The sequence below is a fragment of the Syngnathus typhle genome, linkage group LG8 (genome assembly GCF_033458585.1).
Source record: "Syngnathus typhle isolate RoL2023-S1 ecotype Sweden linkage group LG8, RoL_Styp_1.0, whole genome shotgun sequence".
In the NCBI taxonomy this organism is placed as follows: domain Eukaryota; kingdom Metazoa; phylum Chordata; class Actinopteri; order Syngnathiformes; family Syngnathidae; genus Syngnathus; species Syngnathus typhle.
In genome coordinates, this window is record NC_083745.1 from 10,847,536 (window position 1) to 10,859,910 (window position 12,375).

Consider the following 12,375-nt stretch of genomic DNA (forward strand, 5'->3'; position numbering starts at 1 on the left):
CTTTGGACTATGGTTTATCTTTTGCATTGATCATATTCGGCCTTCAATACTTTGATTTTGATTTAATATCAACAAGGGAACCCAAAATAAGACATGTGAAATATGACTTGTTTTGCAAAAAACGATTATGCATCCCTTTTTGTTTTTGTGCGCTCTAGAATTAAATGGATGACAGAGCACACTAATTCATTCTTGGGGGCTTTCCAAAAAAATTGAGTGAATGGAGAACTACAGCATTTTGTTTCTTTTGTGATTTCCACAGAAACTCAGCGAGACAGAACTAACGGGAGGAAGACGAGAAGAGAAAAGAGACGGTGCCAAATTGGTGGATCCCCTCCTACAGCTCATCACGCTCTTCAGTTGCAGTGCCTTGATGGAAAGGAGGTGTTGTCATGAGCCAAGATCCAGCAACATTTTCTTTCTTTTTTAGCGTGTCCCTTTACTGACATGAGCTCATGTTCCTTCCCATACAAGTGATCTTGGAATTGACTGGCTTTATGTTTCTTACGTGGAGATAATGGCCAAGGTAATAGAAAATTGGAGATTGAGCTCGTTTTTATTGTTGTGAACTTTATATGTGTAGTTTTGGGATGTTTGTGTCAGTCCTTACTGTCTTGACATTAATTGTTTTCCTCGCAGAGCTGCCATAACGAAGATGACGACGAGGAGCAGCAAGAGCTGCAAAGTTTTGAAGTGAGTCCATATTTGATAGAATCAACAAAAACACCTTCACGATCATATTGACTCGAATAGTCCCATTTGTATTTCAGGAGAAAGAGATGGAGAAGCAGAAGCTGCTGTACCAGCAGGCCAGGTTGCACCTTCGCGGCGCTTCCGAGATGGTCTTGCAAAGTATCAGTGCCAGCAGAGGTAAGAGCTGAGAAGCAAGTAGCAAAAGTGAAGTATGTCGGAAGGTTTTTGTTTTGTATGAGCGCTTTTCCTCAAGCTTCCAAGTTATGAAGTGTTTCTGAATGAGCGCTACATTTTCTGACAACTAATCAGGAACTATGGGCTCCACGATTGCGCCAACACTCAAGTTGGGCATTGCTGTTCTACATGGAGGAAACGCCACCGTTCAGCAGGTGCCTCGAGGCGTTGACTTCTACTCACTTTTATCTTCAGACTGATTGTCTTTGTTATACTTCACAAAACATAAGACGACACTGCTGTCTATTCCTTGACCTGAAAAGACCTCGCCTTGTTTTGATTAGAAAATGCTGAATTATTTGAGGGCAAGACGAGATGTGGGCTTCTTTCAGAGCATGGCCGGACTCATGCAGTCGTGTAGGTGGGTCAATGTAAACAGCCTGAAGATGTGCAATCACATTTTGGATGTACATAAATTGTTGCTCATGATAATGCGGTGTGTATATTTCACCAGTGTACTGGATCTGAACGCATTTGAGCGACAGAACAAAGCTGAAGGATTAGGCATGGCCACGGATGAGCGCTCAGGTAGCGCATTTCAATGGAAAGCCGTTTCAATACAATGTTGCCTCATGGATGTCCACTTTCTTCACTTCAACAGAGAAGGTGATGCCTGATGAAGAGCTCACCTGCGACCTGTTCCGTTTTCTACAGTTGCTTTGCGAAGGACACAACTCAGGTTAATTGACTGCACAGATTTATAATTGCTGTGCAAGCATTGAGATTGCAGGACATTTCTACAAACGGGAAAATGACCTTTTTCTCAACTCTTACTTGTCAGAGTTCCAGAATTACTTGCGAACGCAGACAGGAAACAATACAACCGTCAACATGATCATCTCCACTGTGGATTATCTACTAAGAATACAGGTAAGCATGAAGAAATCATGGCACAGATTCGCTCTCGTTGTTTGGAATTAAAACAATCGTATTAGGCTGACTCAATATTTCTCCGTGTGACTTCTGCAGGAGTCTATCAGTGACTTCTACTGGCACTACTCTGGAAAGACGGCCATTGACACGCAAGGCCAACGCAATTTTTCTAAGGCTATCAAAGTGGCTAAGCAGGTCTTCAACACACTCACCGAATACATACAGGTCGCTCGCTTTCCCTTTCTTCAACGATTTAGAGCATGGGCTATGGGCTCATTAATTATGCTGGTTGTTTTTGCCCCGCAGGGCCCGTGTAATGGAAACCAGCAGAGTCTGGCTCACAGTCGTCTGTGGGATGCCGTGGTGGGATTCCTTCACGTCTTTGCTCATATGCAGATGAAGCTCTCCCAGGTAAGTCCAATCGTCACCTTCCGACGTCACGCTGAAACACTCCATTTCAAATTCACTCCATTTTCTGCCCTTAATGTTTTTGTGTGTGTGCAGGATTCACGACAAATAGAGCTCCTAAAAGAGCTCATGGACTTACAAAAGGACATGGTTATCTTCTTGCTGTCCATGTTGGAAGGTACGTGAACGACTCAAGATGATCCAGAGGAAGGTCTTGTTCACTATATTCATCAAGGCCAAGTTTATGTTGGTCTTCTTCTTTTTTTTTTCCCCCGCAGGGAATATCGTAAACGGAACCATCGGAAAGCAGATGGTGGATATGTTGGTGGAATCGTCGAGCAACGTGGAGATGATCCTCCAATTTTTCGACATGTTCCTCAAACTTAAAGACCTCACGGCTTCGGACGCCTTTCACCAGTTTGACCCCGATGGCAAAGGCCGCATCTCCAGGAAGGACTTCCAGAAAGCCATGGAGCTCTCCAAGCAGTTCTCACAAGCCGAGACTCATTTCCTCCTCTCCTGTGCGGACACGGACGACGGGGAAATCCCGGATTACCGAGCTTTTGTGGATCGCTTCCACGAGCCGGCCAAAGACATCGGCTTCAGCATCGCCGTGCTGCTCACCAATTTGTCCGAGCACATGCCCAATGACTCGAGGCTGCGAGCCTTCTTGGAGCTGGCCGAGTGCGTCTTGACTTACTTCCAACCCTACTTAGGCCGTATCGAGATCCTCGGTGGCGGCAAGCGCATAGAGCGCGTCTACTTTGAGATCAGCCAATCCAGCCGCATGCAGTGGGAGAAGCCGCAGGTGAAGGAGTCCAAGCGGCAGTTCATTTTCGACGTGGTCAACCAAGGCGGCGAGAAAGAGAAAATGGAGATGTTTGTCAACTTCTGCGAAGACACAATTTTCGAGATGCAGCTGGCGGCTCAGATCTCTGGCTCTGACAACGGAGAGCGACACGGGGGAGAAGACGAGGAGGAAAGCGAAGAACAAGAACTGGACAAGAAGGGAATGTTTTTCATTTCTTTTAAAAAGTTTCGCGCTCTGACCAGAATGAGCCTGAAGGATGTCCTCCTGTCATCCGTCGCATTCCTCAGATTCCTTTTCATGACTTTGCTCGGGTGCCTTTGCTTCATTGTGAGCGGCGCTAGCCGCGGCCTATACGTAGCTTTTGTCAATGGCGGCATTGTGGAGGGAGCCAAAATGATGACCGTGTACGACCTCCTTGGTGGTATTCTCGAACCGACGCTTGATGAGGTCACAGAGGTAACGAGCGGCGCCGAGCGGCCGAGGCGGCCCTCCACCGCTCTCTCCCCTCGGCGGCAGAGCGGCCAGACGGCGGCCGTGACCTCCGCCAGGGGGACTGATGTACTGTCTGACATATTTGGCCTCAAAGTGAAAAGAGACGGAGGACAATACAGGCTCGCCACACAAGACGTGACGAGCAGTCCCTTGGATCTGCGCAATCCCAATGATGTGACGTTTTCTGACCGACGTCAGGGGCTGGTATTTGTCTTTCTGAATTTGCAAAATATCAATTCACCATATATTCAAAGAATGCCTTTTTTTTCCGTCAGCAGCTCAAGGCTCATGAGGCTGGAGAGGAAAAAGCTGAAGATGAGATGATGTCTGAATCAGATAAGTGGGTGATTTCTTTTCGAAAACACCTCCTGGAGGCTTTGGTCAAAATCAGTCACTCATTCCCGACGCCCAAATCATGTCAATGTATTACGAACATTATTTCATATTGCCTTGTTAAAATGAGGCTCTTTAACCTTTCTCCTGTTGGTTTATGGCACCGCAGATGGGAGACATGCGAGGAAACGACAGCGAAGGAGGATGGACGGAAAGCCAAGAGACTCTCGAATAAATCAGAGGAAGCAGGATGCCAGCGTTCCGCTTTCGGCGAGATGATAAGTGTTCATCACAAGAGCCTGCTGGTCAGATAAACAAAACGAAAAAAAAAATAGACTTTGTTATATATAGTCCAGCAAACTGATGTTGTTTTCCATTTTCCACCAGAATTACTTTGCCAGGACGTTTTATAACATGCGTTTGCTGTCCCTCTTTGTCACCTTTGCCATCAACTTCATTCTCCTCTTTTATAAGGTCAGTGAAGCTTTTTTAAACTTACCATTGAACAGGTCTAACATTTACTTGATGCTAGGTGGTATCTTTGCGTTCGTCACCTGAATCGGAAGTTGACTCAGTGCCAGAGGGAGATGAGGGCGGAGTTGATTATGTTTTGGAAGAAAGCAGCGGTTACATGGAGCCGTCGCTTCACCTCCTGGCGGTGGTGCACACGCTCATCTCCTTCTCTTGCATTATCGGTTACTACTGCCTCAAGGTGCTTCCGCTCAAATCACTTTATCATGCATACGCGCCCACGGGAGCGTTTAGGTTTTCACATGACGCAAATTGCCTGCATTGTTTGGGCAGGTCCCGCTGGTGATCTTCAAACGGGAGAAGGAAGTGGCCCGAAGACTTGAGTTTGATGGCCTGTATGTGACCCAGCAGCCCCCGGAGGAGGACATTAAAGGCCAGTGGGATCGACTGCTCATCAACACTGTGTATGTTCACATATTTCAAGGCAGCATCTGTCGATAACTCCACAAAAGTAATGTAAAATGTTAACATTTGTCTACCATTTGTTGTTTCAGGTCGTTTCCAAGTAATTACTGGGACAAGTTTGTTAAAAGAAAGGTAAAATTGGGCCAAAATAATGCAAGCATGGCCCTATTATGTAATTGAACCAAACAACTTCAATGTTGCTTTCATTTGAAATTTTGCATGACTCAAAGCTGGCTCACTGAATTGTAATGGCGTTAGCATCCGATTGTCCTTGAAAGGCGTCGCCCAACGGGAGGCATCTCATTATGGGGCACTCCCATTCTCTGTCAGAGGCTGATCCGTTTTGTCTATCGGGAGACCTTGTGGCATCTCAATACCTAATCATCACAAGTGACTGTATTTACTCAGCTCGCCTGGAATGCCCATGTCGCTCTATCAATACGACACTCAAAGAGGTCGTTCCTTGAATGGCTCCTGACGGAGCTCACTATTCCACCGTGTCAGCATTTACAAGTGCGGAGACGAGGCACGCGGCCTGAAGGATTGTGATGAAGTGGGACTCCTGCCAGGAAAGCACACTCGTTTATAGTTCAAGATAAATGAATATATTTTCACAGGCTTATGACAAATTGGCATAGAAACATGCCTGTTGTGTTATTGCAATGACTGAATTGGTCAAATCAATATTTAATAATGTAATATATATTTCATAATACTAATAATACAATTGAATAATTAATCAATTTTGCAACACATTTCTCATTACATTTTTTTTTTTCTCATGTACTGCCTCCCTCCAGGTGATGGACAAATATGGTGACTTTTATGGCCGGGAGACGATCAGTGAACTTCTTGGTTTGGACCAGGCGTCCTCAGACTTCAGCTCTGATGGAACGGAGAGGAACAAGTTCGGAAAAGAAGCTGCCTGGGTCACACTGTGAGTACGCAAATATTTACATTGATGGCAGTTCCCAATAAGGGACTTTTATGCTTCTGCGAAAAATGCTGCTTATAATACAATACAGTATTATTTCCTTGGTTTTATTTCAGATTCAGCTCCATTGACGTCAAGTACCAGATGTGGAAACTTGGAGTTGTTCTCACTGACAATGTAAGTCAAGCTGGCACGATAGCCGAAGCTTTTATGACTCTCGCTCTGCTCTATGTCGCTCGCTATCAGACGCTCACTTCCTGCACGGGTACGTTAACAGATAACGTGAGCGCGGCACAAATCATATTTCAATGTTTCAGGACTGATTCCTCATTGTCGTTTGATGCGGATCGACTGAGCACCGAGCGTAATATCCTGTGATTTTGCCTTATCTAGAGTACACATTGGTCTCCATGCCGTCTGCTCCTTTGTCTTTGTGTGTGGCTGCAGTCCTTCCTCTATTTGGCCTGCTACATGGCCATGTCCGTTCTGGGACATTATAACAATTTTTTCTTCGCGGCCCATCTTCTGGACATCGCCATGGGAATCAAGACTCTTCGCACCATCCTCTCCTCTGTCACACACAATGGAAAGCAGGTGCGTGTGTTTCATACCTTTGTGTAGGTTTGTATGCAACTTCCTCACTGGTGTTCCTCCAAAGAAAGTTCACGGATGATGGTTCTCCTGCTGTGCCATCTGCTAGTTGGTGCTGACCTTGGGCCTCCTGGCTGTGGTGGTCTACCTCTACACGGTGGTGGCCTTCAACTTCTTCCGTAAATTTTACGACAAGAGTGACGACAAGGACGGCCCGGACATGAAGTGCGACGATATGCTTACTGTAGGTGCCATAAGAATGATAATGATCAGTTTTGATGGACACCGCTTTTGTTCATGGAGAATTTGAATCCAACTCTGGGTCTCGGCTGTGTCTATTTTTTTCTATATCTGCAAAGACACCCGTGCGGGCCTGAAGTCACGTCAAGATGATTCTGTCAGTGATCCACTTCTTATTCCTCCCACCATTATTCCCTAAAATAATAGACAGCTGGGTAAAAAAAGCATCTGCTCCAGATATAATATCACTTTGTTTGGCTAGCCACAACGCCCCCCCCCTCAGCCCGCCTCTATTCCGATGCGCAGTCCGCTGTCACTCATGAACGGACGCGTGGCGAGAGCGTTTGAATAAATCCCGTCTATTTTTGGAGTCAGGAGAGAGCGCTTACATTAAATCTTCAGTCCCGGTTACTGTCTTATTGGGTATGCTAGACGTTGAGCAGCCACACTTTTCACTGTTTCAAATGTGCAGCACATTCTTGCATCTGTGTTTACTTATTTTATTGGTTTCGTCAATATGTGAGTACTTGGGAGTCAGGAAATAACTGTGCGAGGTGTTTCAGGAAAAGAAATTGTCAAAAAGGCAAAGAATATTGATGACACAGTCCTTGATGGAAGGAAAAAATGTGCAGGCCCGGCTAGTTAGTCCTGAATTTTCCACTCATTTGTTTCAGTGCTACATGTTCCACATGTACGTGGGGGTGCGAGCGGGAGGGGGCATCGGCGATGAGATCGAGGACCCCGCCGGCGATGACTCTGAGGTGGAACGGATCGTCTTTGACATCACCTTTTTCTTTTTTGTGGTCGTCATTTTGCTGGCTATCATTCAAGGTGAGTCGGATGTCGAATGGGTAATGCATGCTTCGCCTCAGTAACGGGGCAGCAAAGAAGTGAAGCAGTGTACACCGAAAGTTACTGAATTCATGTCGTTTTATAAAATATTCTTTTGCTTCATCAGAGTCAAAAAATACAAACAAAAAACAATCTGTTTCTCCCAGGCTTGATAATTGATGCCTTTGGGGAGCTGCGTGACCAGCAAGAGCAGGTGAAAGAAGATATGGAGGTGAGGTGTGACGTGCATGCGCACGCACACACACGCACGCACACGCACACACACACACACGCACACACACACACACAGTCCTTTAAATCCTCAAACGCAGGTTTCACACAAAAAAATAGCTGTCTGCCTTAACAGTCTGAGAAATGGAAAAACAAAAATGGAACTTCTGCATTTGGCATGTGCTGATGATTTTGCCATTCCAATAATAGCAAAAATCGATAAGTGTGTTGGTATAAATTGCCAAACAAGTGCTCCCACAATAGAAATTCTCCGGATTGTTCTGGGCCGTCACCCCAAAATGAACTCCAAACCATCACGCAGCGTGTGATTGGTGTAGTTGAGCCGAGAATACAAATTATGTGCATGAACCTGGCAGCTTTCCCCAATTTGGTTTGCTTTTCAGGCTTTTTTTTGCCTCTCGGTAGGAAGGTGACGCTGGGTTTGAAAAGAAGGAACAACTTTGTTACAGTGTGGTGCCATCAGACCAAACACCGTGACCAAATCCCATAACAATTCAAGTTTTTCTTCCTTTTATTTCTCCTTCCCTCCCTCCCTGCAGACCAAGTGTTTTATTTGTGGAATAGGAAACGAGTACTTTGATAAAGTTCCTCATGGTTTTGAGACTCATACTCTGCAGGAGCACAACTTGGCCAACTATCTGTGAGTTTATTGTACTTTACCACAAAAAAAATTACACATTGTCCTTGTGTGTGCCACCATCACCACTGATGACCTGCTTGGACTTGGCTCTGTTTTTCTATGAATTGTTGCCAATATGGCAGACCAGACTCCACCAATGAAAGGCGTGGACTATAATTATTCTCAAATGTAGTTTCAGATCCCTACACCAATAGTTGTAACACTTAGGATGTAACTGGCTGGATCTCTGATGTCATGACTTTTACTATCCCTGAAAACGACACCTGTGTTCTAACCAATACCCCGGATCTCAATAACCGTTGTCAATAACGAGCACAATAAGAGGACTCGCGCAGGTTCCTGTTCTAATTTGTTCTCGTGTGTCTTTGCAGATTCTTCTTGATGTACCTCATTAACAAAGACGAAACGGAACACACAGGACAGGTATAATTGGTTTCTCTTTCATTTTAACACCTGAGCCATGTTGGGGCACACCGGGTGTTGTTTTTGAAAGCAATTAGAGCTCCATTGTCAAACGGGCCAATTTAGTGCTTGATTGCTGTCATTTGTTATTGTGCTAAATATAATAAAGCCAGAAAATACAAATAGTCTCAAAGTATTTTGCTTCATACAATTAAGGTGAACAAAGAGTAAATATCAAAACGACATTCTCCCTTGTGTTGACGCAGGAATCTTATGTGTGGAAAATGTACCAGGAACGTTGCTGGGAATTCTTTCCTGTGGGAGACTGTTTCCGTAAGCAATATGAAGATCAGCTGGGATGAAAGGAAACCCGAGTCTTCCTAGTTCAAGTCATCGATGTCTGGATGAACTGGAGCTCGGTGTGCACACTATCGATTTTGGACTTTGATGTCATTTGCCTTCACACGTCATAATGTAATCATATGACAAAAAATCAGCACCATCGTGTATCTTTTATTTTGGGGGGGGGGGGGGGGGGTATCCATATTCCATCCAAAAACTCAAGCACAAAGTCAGTTTTCACCTGTTTTCAGGTAACAAAGTCTTGCATTCTTAATTAAACTGGACCGCAAGGTGCGCTGGTATTTTGGGACTGAATTCATTTGTCATGGTAATCGCAGCCTCCCAACCCTTCCCCCGCCCGGTGTGACTTGCAGATAAACGCCGTTCTTGTGGCATTTGTTCTTTCCACGTTCCCCGGCAGACTTGCGGGGCACTCCCTGGCTGTCACCACGATCTCTCCAGCATCCTTCCTGTCCTTCTCATTGGCTCCTCCTCCTTCATCTTCAGCATAGTTGTGGTCTAATTATTAACCACAGTGTAGCCCGCTGACAACTCTCGCCGTGCTCGGGTCTCAATGTTTCCATGAAAATGGATCGTCGATGCTTTGATATTTTGTAAAAATCAACCTTTTAATACCTTGTTTACAAACAGTTGGCTGTCACGTGCTTGCCCACCCAAGTGTAAAATGAGACGTTGCATAATAACCAGCCTTTAACTAACTTTCTCCTTCCATGATTTGAGCGGCTAGGCTAGGTGAAGATCCAGAGCTGCTCTTACCCCCAACATGCCAAAACACCCACAACCCTTTGTGGGTTTGACACCCCTCCATGTCAAAGCTGAAAAGTCAGCAGAGCTACACGATACAGGTAAGCCCCCCCCTACACGCACACACACTCTGGACTGTTACCTTCCACTTCAACCTCTTAGCCCTACCTGGGGTTGTCATGGCAACAAAATCCATACTTTCCATTAGCCCAGAGGGTGTCCAGTCGCTCATTTGCATGACACAGTCCCGCTCTCAAGAACTGTCACGTGTGTTATAATTCTTGATCCTTATTTGACAAAATCACATTAAGACAGCAGCAAAGTGAGCAACTGTGTGCTATGTCTTTGTGACATTGACAGGATAAGTCGGTGAATCCAAGTTAATGATAATTACAGGGGAATGTTTTGTTAAAACACCTCTGGGGATGGGCTTCAAGTCGATGTGTGGAGGCTGATTACCTGATTGATAACTCCAATCAGCACGCTCGTTTTGAATAATTGCTCTTTATTGCTCTAGTTATGGGCGAATTTGTGGGATTTTATTTGGTGATAAAGACAGACAAACATGTTGGCGCATCACTACTTTGAAAGAATTGAATTGAGTCAAGTGCCAAGTTAGGCAGCTGTGTGGTTTCTGCCTCTTCCATGTTTACATGCTAATTTTCCTCAACAACAATTAGTAGTCGGCTCCAGTTCCTGAATTTTATGGCAAGACTGTGCAAATTGAATGCCCATCTCTAGTAGTGTCCAATTAAATGTTTATTGTTGCCAGGCTTCTTGTGTCTTCTCAACACTCTTGCCAAATGGATCAAGCTGCACACGAGCTTGCTGGATTTACACCGGCTAGCCCCAAAATATGATCAGTAAGACAGTACAAGCGTAACAGTATGTGACACGTGTTGGCGGGCGGGCTGACTCCGAGTCCTCTGAACCACACAAGCTGTCCGTCTCAGTCACACTCCTCCATGAGTGCCCGCCAGAACGCACCACAACAACATGTTAGCGGCGTAGCTGACATTTGTTTTGACGTGCTGGCAAAAAATAGGCTTTAAAAAATGTTGCGACCCTTTATCGGTCCTTTAATCCGGTTGGTACATTTTAAGGTTTGAAGTGCTTGATTTAAAATTCATGAACTCCCCCTCACTGTAAATGTGACCTATTTTTTTTTTTATCACAATTTCTCGTTAGAAATAATAGCAAGCTGCTAATGTATTCCTTTGATTGTCCTCCCTCTGTTAGTATGAAACAGAATTTTGTTGTCTCGGAATTTAAAACAATATGTGGAAAGCCGACATGCAAAACGACATGCAAAAAAAAAAAAGAGTCTTTCACGCCACCTCTGCTGGGCCAGACATCAAAACAATGACCTGCATTTAAAAATTGCATACTCTTTATATGTTTGCAACTCCTTTGTCTTCATTTCATATGTTTGTTGTTTGCGGTTTGTTATTTTTCTGCTTCTCTGTGTTACCATAATATTGGAAACTTTTATTTTATGAATCATCTGCAAGGCAATACTGCAAATTGTGGGAGGTTTGCTTGTCGACTGTGTGGACTCTTTTAGCTATTCTTAGCATGTAATGAGCACACGGCGGGCCTTCATATATCAACATTATTCGGTTGCACGCTTGTTTGCTTTCCAAAAGGTTTTCACGTCAATTGTCATTTTTTTCTGCTCCGATGACACCAAAGGCACTTTATGGTGATATTGACCTGATTTTCAATCTCTTTGTATTTACATGGTCCACAGGGGACCACTTGATTTTGCTGTCACCACCAAGACAGTCACGAATTTATAATTACGGTTTGTATGAAAACACCTTCAAGGCTATAAACATCACCCAGTCTAATAAGTACGATGTTGCGCAATACTTTGAATTTAGAGAAACGTCTTTATACTTGACAATTGTTGTGTGATCAAAACTATTATTCTTTATTGTGCTTGACCCCGCCCCTTACATCCCCAAACTTAGATTGAATAATCGTCTTGACTAATACGTATGCTTCCGCTATCCAATTCCCTCTTTAAACGCATATTTGTGCTATTGACGATATATTTGTGTGTGTTTACCACACACACACACAAATATGAAGTGATGTGACCGGTATGCAACGTGAAATCAATCAAATATGGATCATACCCAGCGGCCCTGTATTATTCAGCCTTTCTGCTAATGTATGTGGAAGCTTAATAAGCAATTGAGACAGAGGGCTTCGGGTTTGGCACAAGACAGATGAGTACCACGGAGGAGCCCGCGGAATGATGGTCGCTATCATTCCCGAGACGTCGCCTCTGCGCCCCCCAAATCTATCATGGAAACGTAATCCGTGGTGTAAATCAATTCGAGATGTCTGGAGGAGAGATGGCGACGGCGCAAGTGTCGCCCCCAATGACGCTCATACCCGAGGCTCGTTTCACTTTTGTAAGATCACGTCTGCCCGGCCCATCAAATCGCACATCTGCTTGCTTTGACTCTACGGGACCTCGCGGCCAGTTGCGCCTTTCAGATTACCGTTTTTTTCTTTCTTTCTCCCCCCGTTCATACTGATAAAGGAAATCAGAAGACGAATCATTCCCAGTAGAAGAAATGTGAGCCA

The 12,375-nt window shown here is 44.7% G+C and overlaps 1 protein-coding gene across 1 annotated transcript in view; it reads left to right on the forward strand.

Moving 5' to 3' along the window:
- ryr2b (ryanodine receptor 2b (cardiac)) overlaps window positions 1-9,186 on the forward strand; it is a 37,750-nt gene extending 28,564 nt beyond the window's left edge. Inside the window, exons 77-104 of the mRNA XM_061285818.1 lie at window positions 263-384; window positions 475-526; window positions 640-693; window positions 771-870; window positions 1,003-1,082; window positions 1,212-1,288; window positions 1,382-1,458; window positions 1,529-1,606; window positions 1,709-1,797; window positions 1,897-2,025; window positions 2,107-2,211; window positions 2,305-2,386; window positions 2,487-3,715; window positions 3,787-3,851; window positions 4,014-4,149; window positions 4,232-4,318; window positions 4,377-4,556; window positions 4,649-4,779; window positions 4,870-4,912; window positions 5,581-5,717; window positions 5,831-5,891; window positions 6,162-6,308; window positions 6,415-6,549; window positions 7,220-7,376; window positions 7,544-7,608; window positions 8,168-8,268; window positions 8,640-8,691; window positions 8,937-9,186. Of these exons, the coding sequence (XP_061141802.1) occupies window positions 263-384; window positions 475-526; window positions 640-693; window positions 771-870; window positions 1,003-1,082; window positions 1,212-1,288; window positions 1,382-1,458; window positions 1,529-1,606; window positions 1,709-1,797; window positions 1,897-2,025; window positions 2,107-2,211; window positions 2,305-2,386; window positions 2,487-3,715; window positions 3,787-3,851; window positions 4,014-4,149; window positions 4,232-4,318; window positions 4,377-4,556; window positions 4,649-4,779; window positions 4,870-4,912; window positions 5,581-5,717; window positions 5,831-5,891; window positions 6,162-6,308; window positions 6,415-6,549; window positions 7,220-7,376; window positions 7,544-7,608; window positions 8,168-8,268; window positions 8,640-8,691; window positions 8,937-9,032 (3,867 nt within the window). The 3' untranslated portion in view covers window positions 9,033-9,186. The remainder of the gene's footprint in view (window positions 1-262; window positions 385-474; window positions 527-639; window positions 694-770; window positions 871-1,002; window positions 1,083-1,211; window positions 1,289-1,381; window positions 1,459-1,528; window positions 1,607-1,708; window positions 1,798-1,896; window positions 2,026-2,106; window positions 2,212-2,304; window positions 2,387-2,486; window positions 3,716-3,786; window positions 3,852-4,013; window positions 4,150-4,231; window positions 4,319-4,376; window positions 4,557-4,648; window positions 4,780-4,869; window positions 4,913-5,580; window positions 5,718-5,830; window positions 5,892-6,161; window positions 6,309-6,414; window positions 6,550-7,219; window positions 7,377-7,543; window positions 7,609-8,167; window positions 8,269-8,639; window positions 8,692-8,936) is intronic.
- Window positions 9,187-12,375: the final 3,189 nt, after the last annotated feature.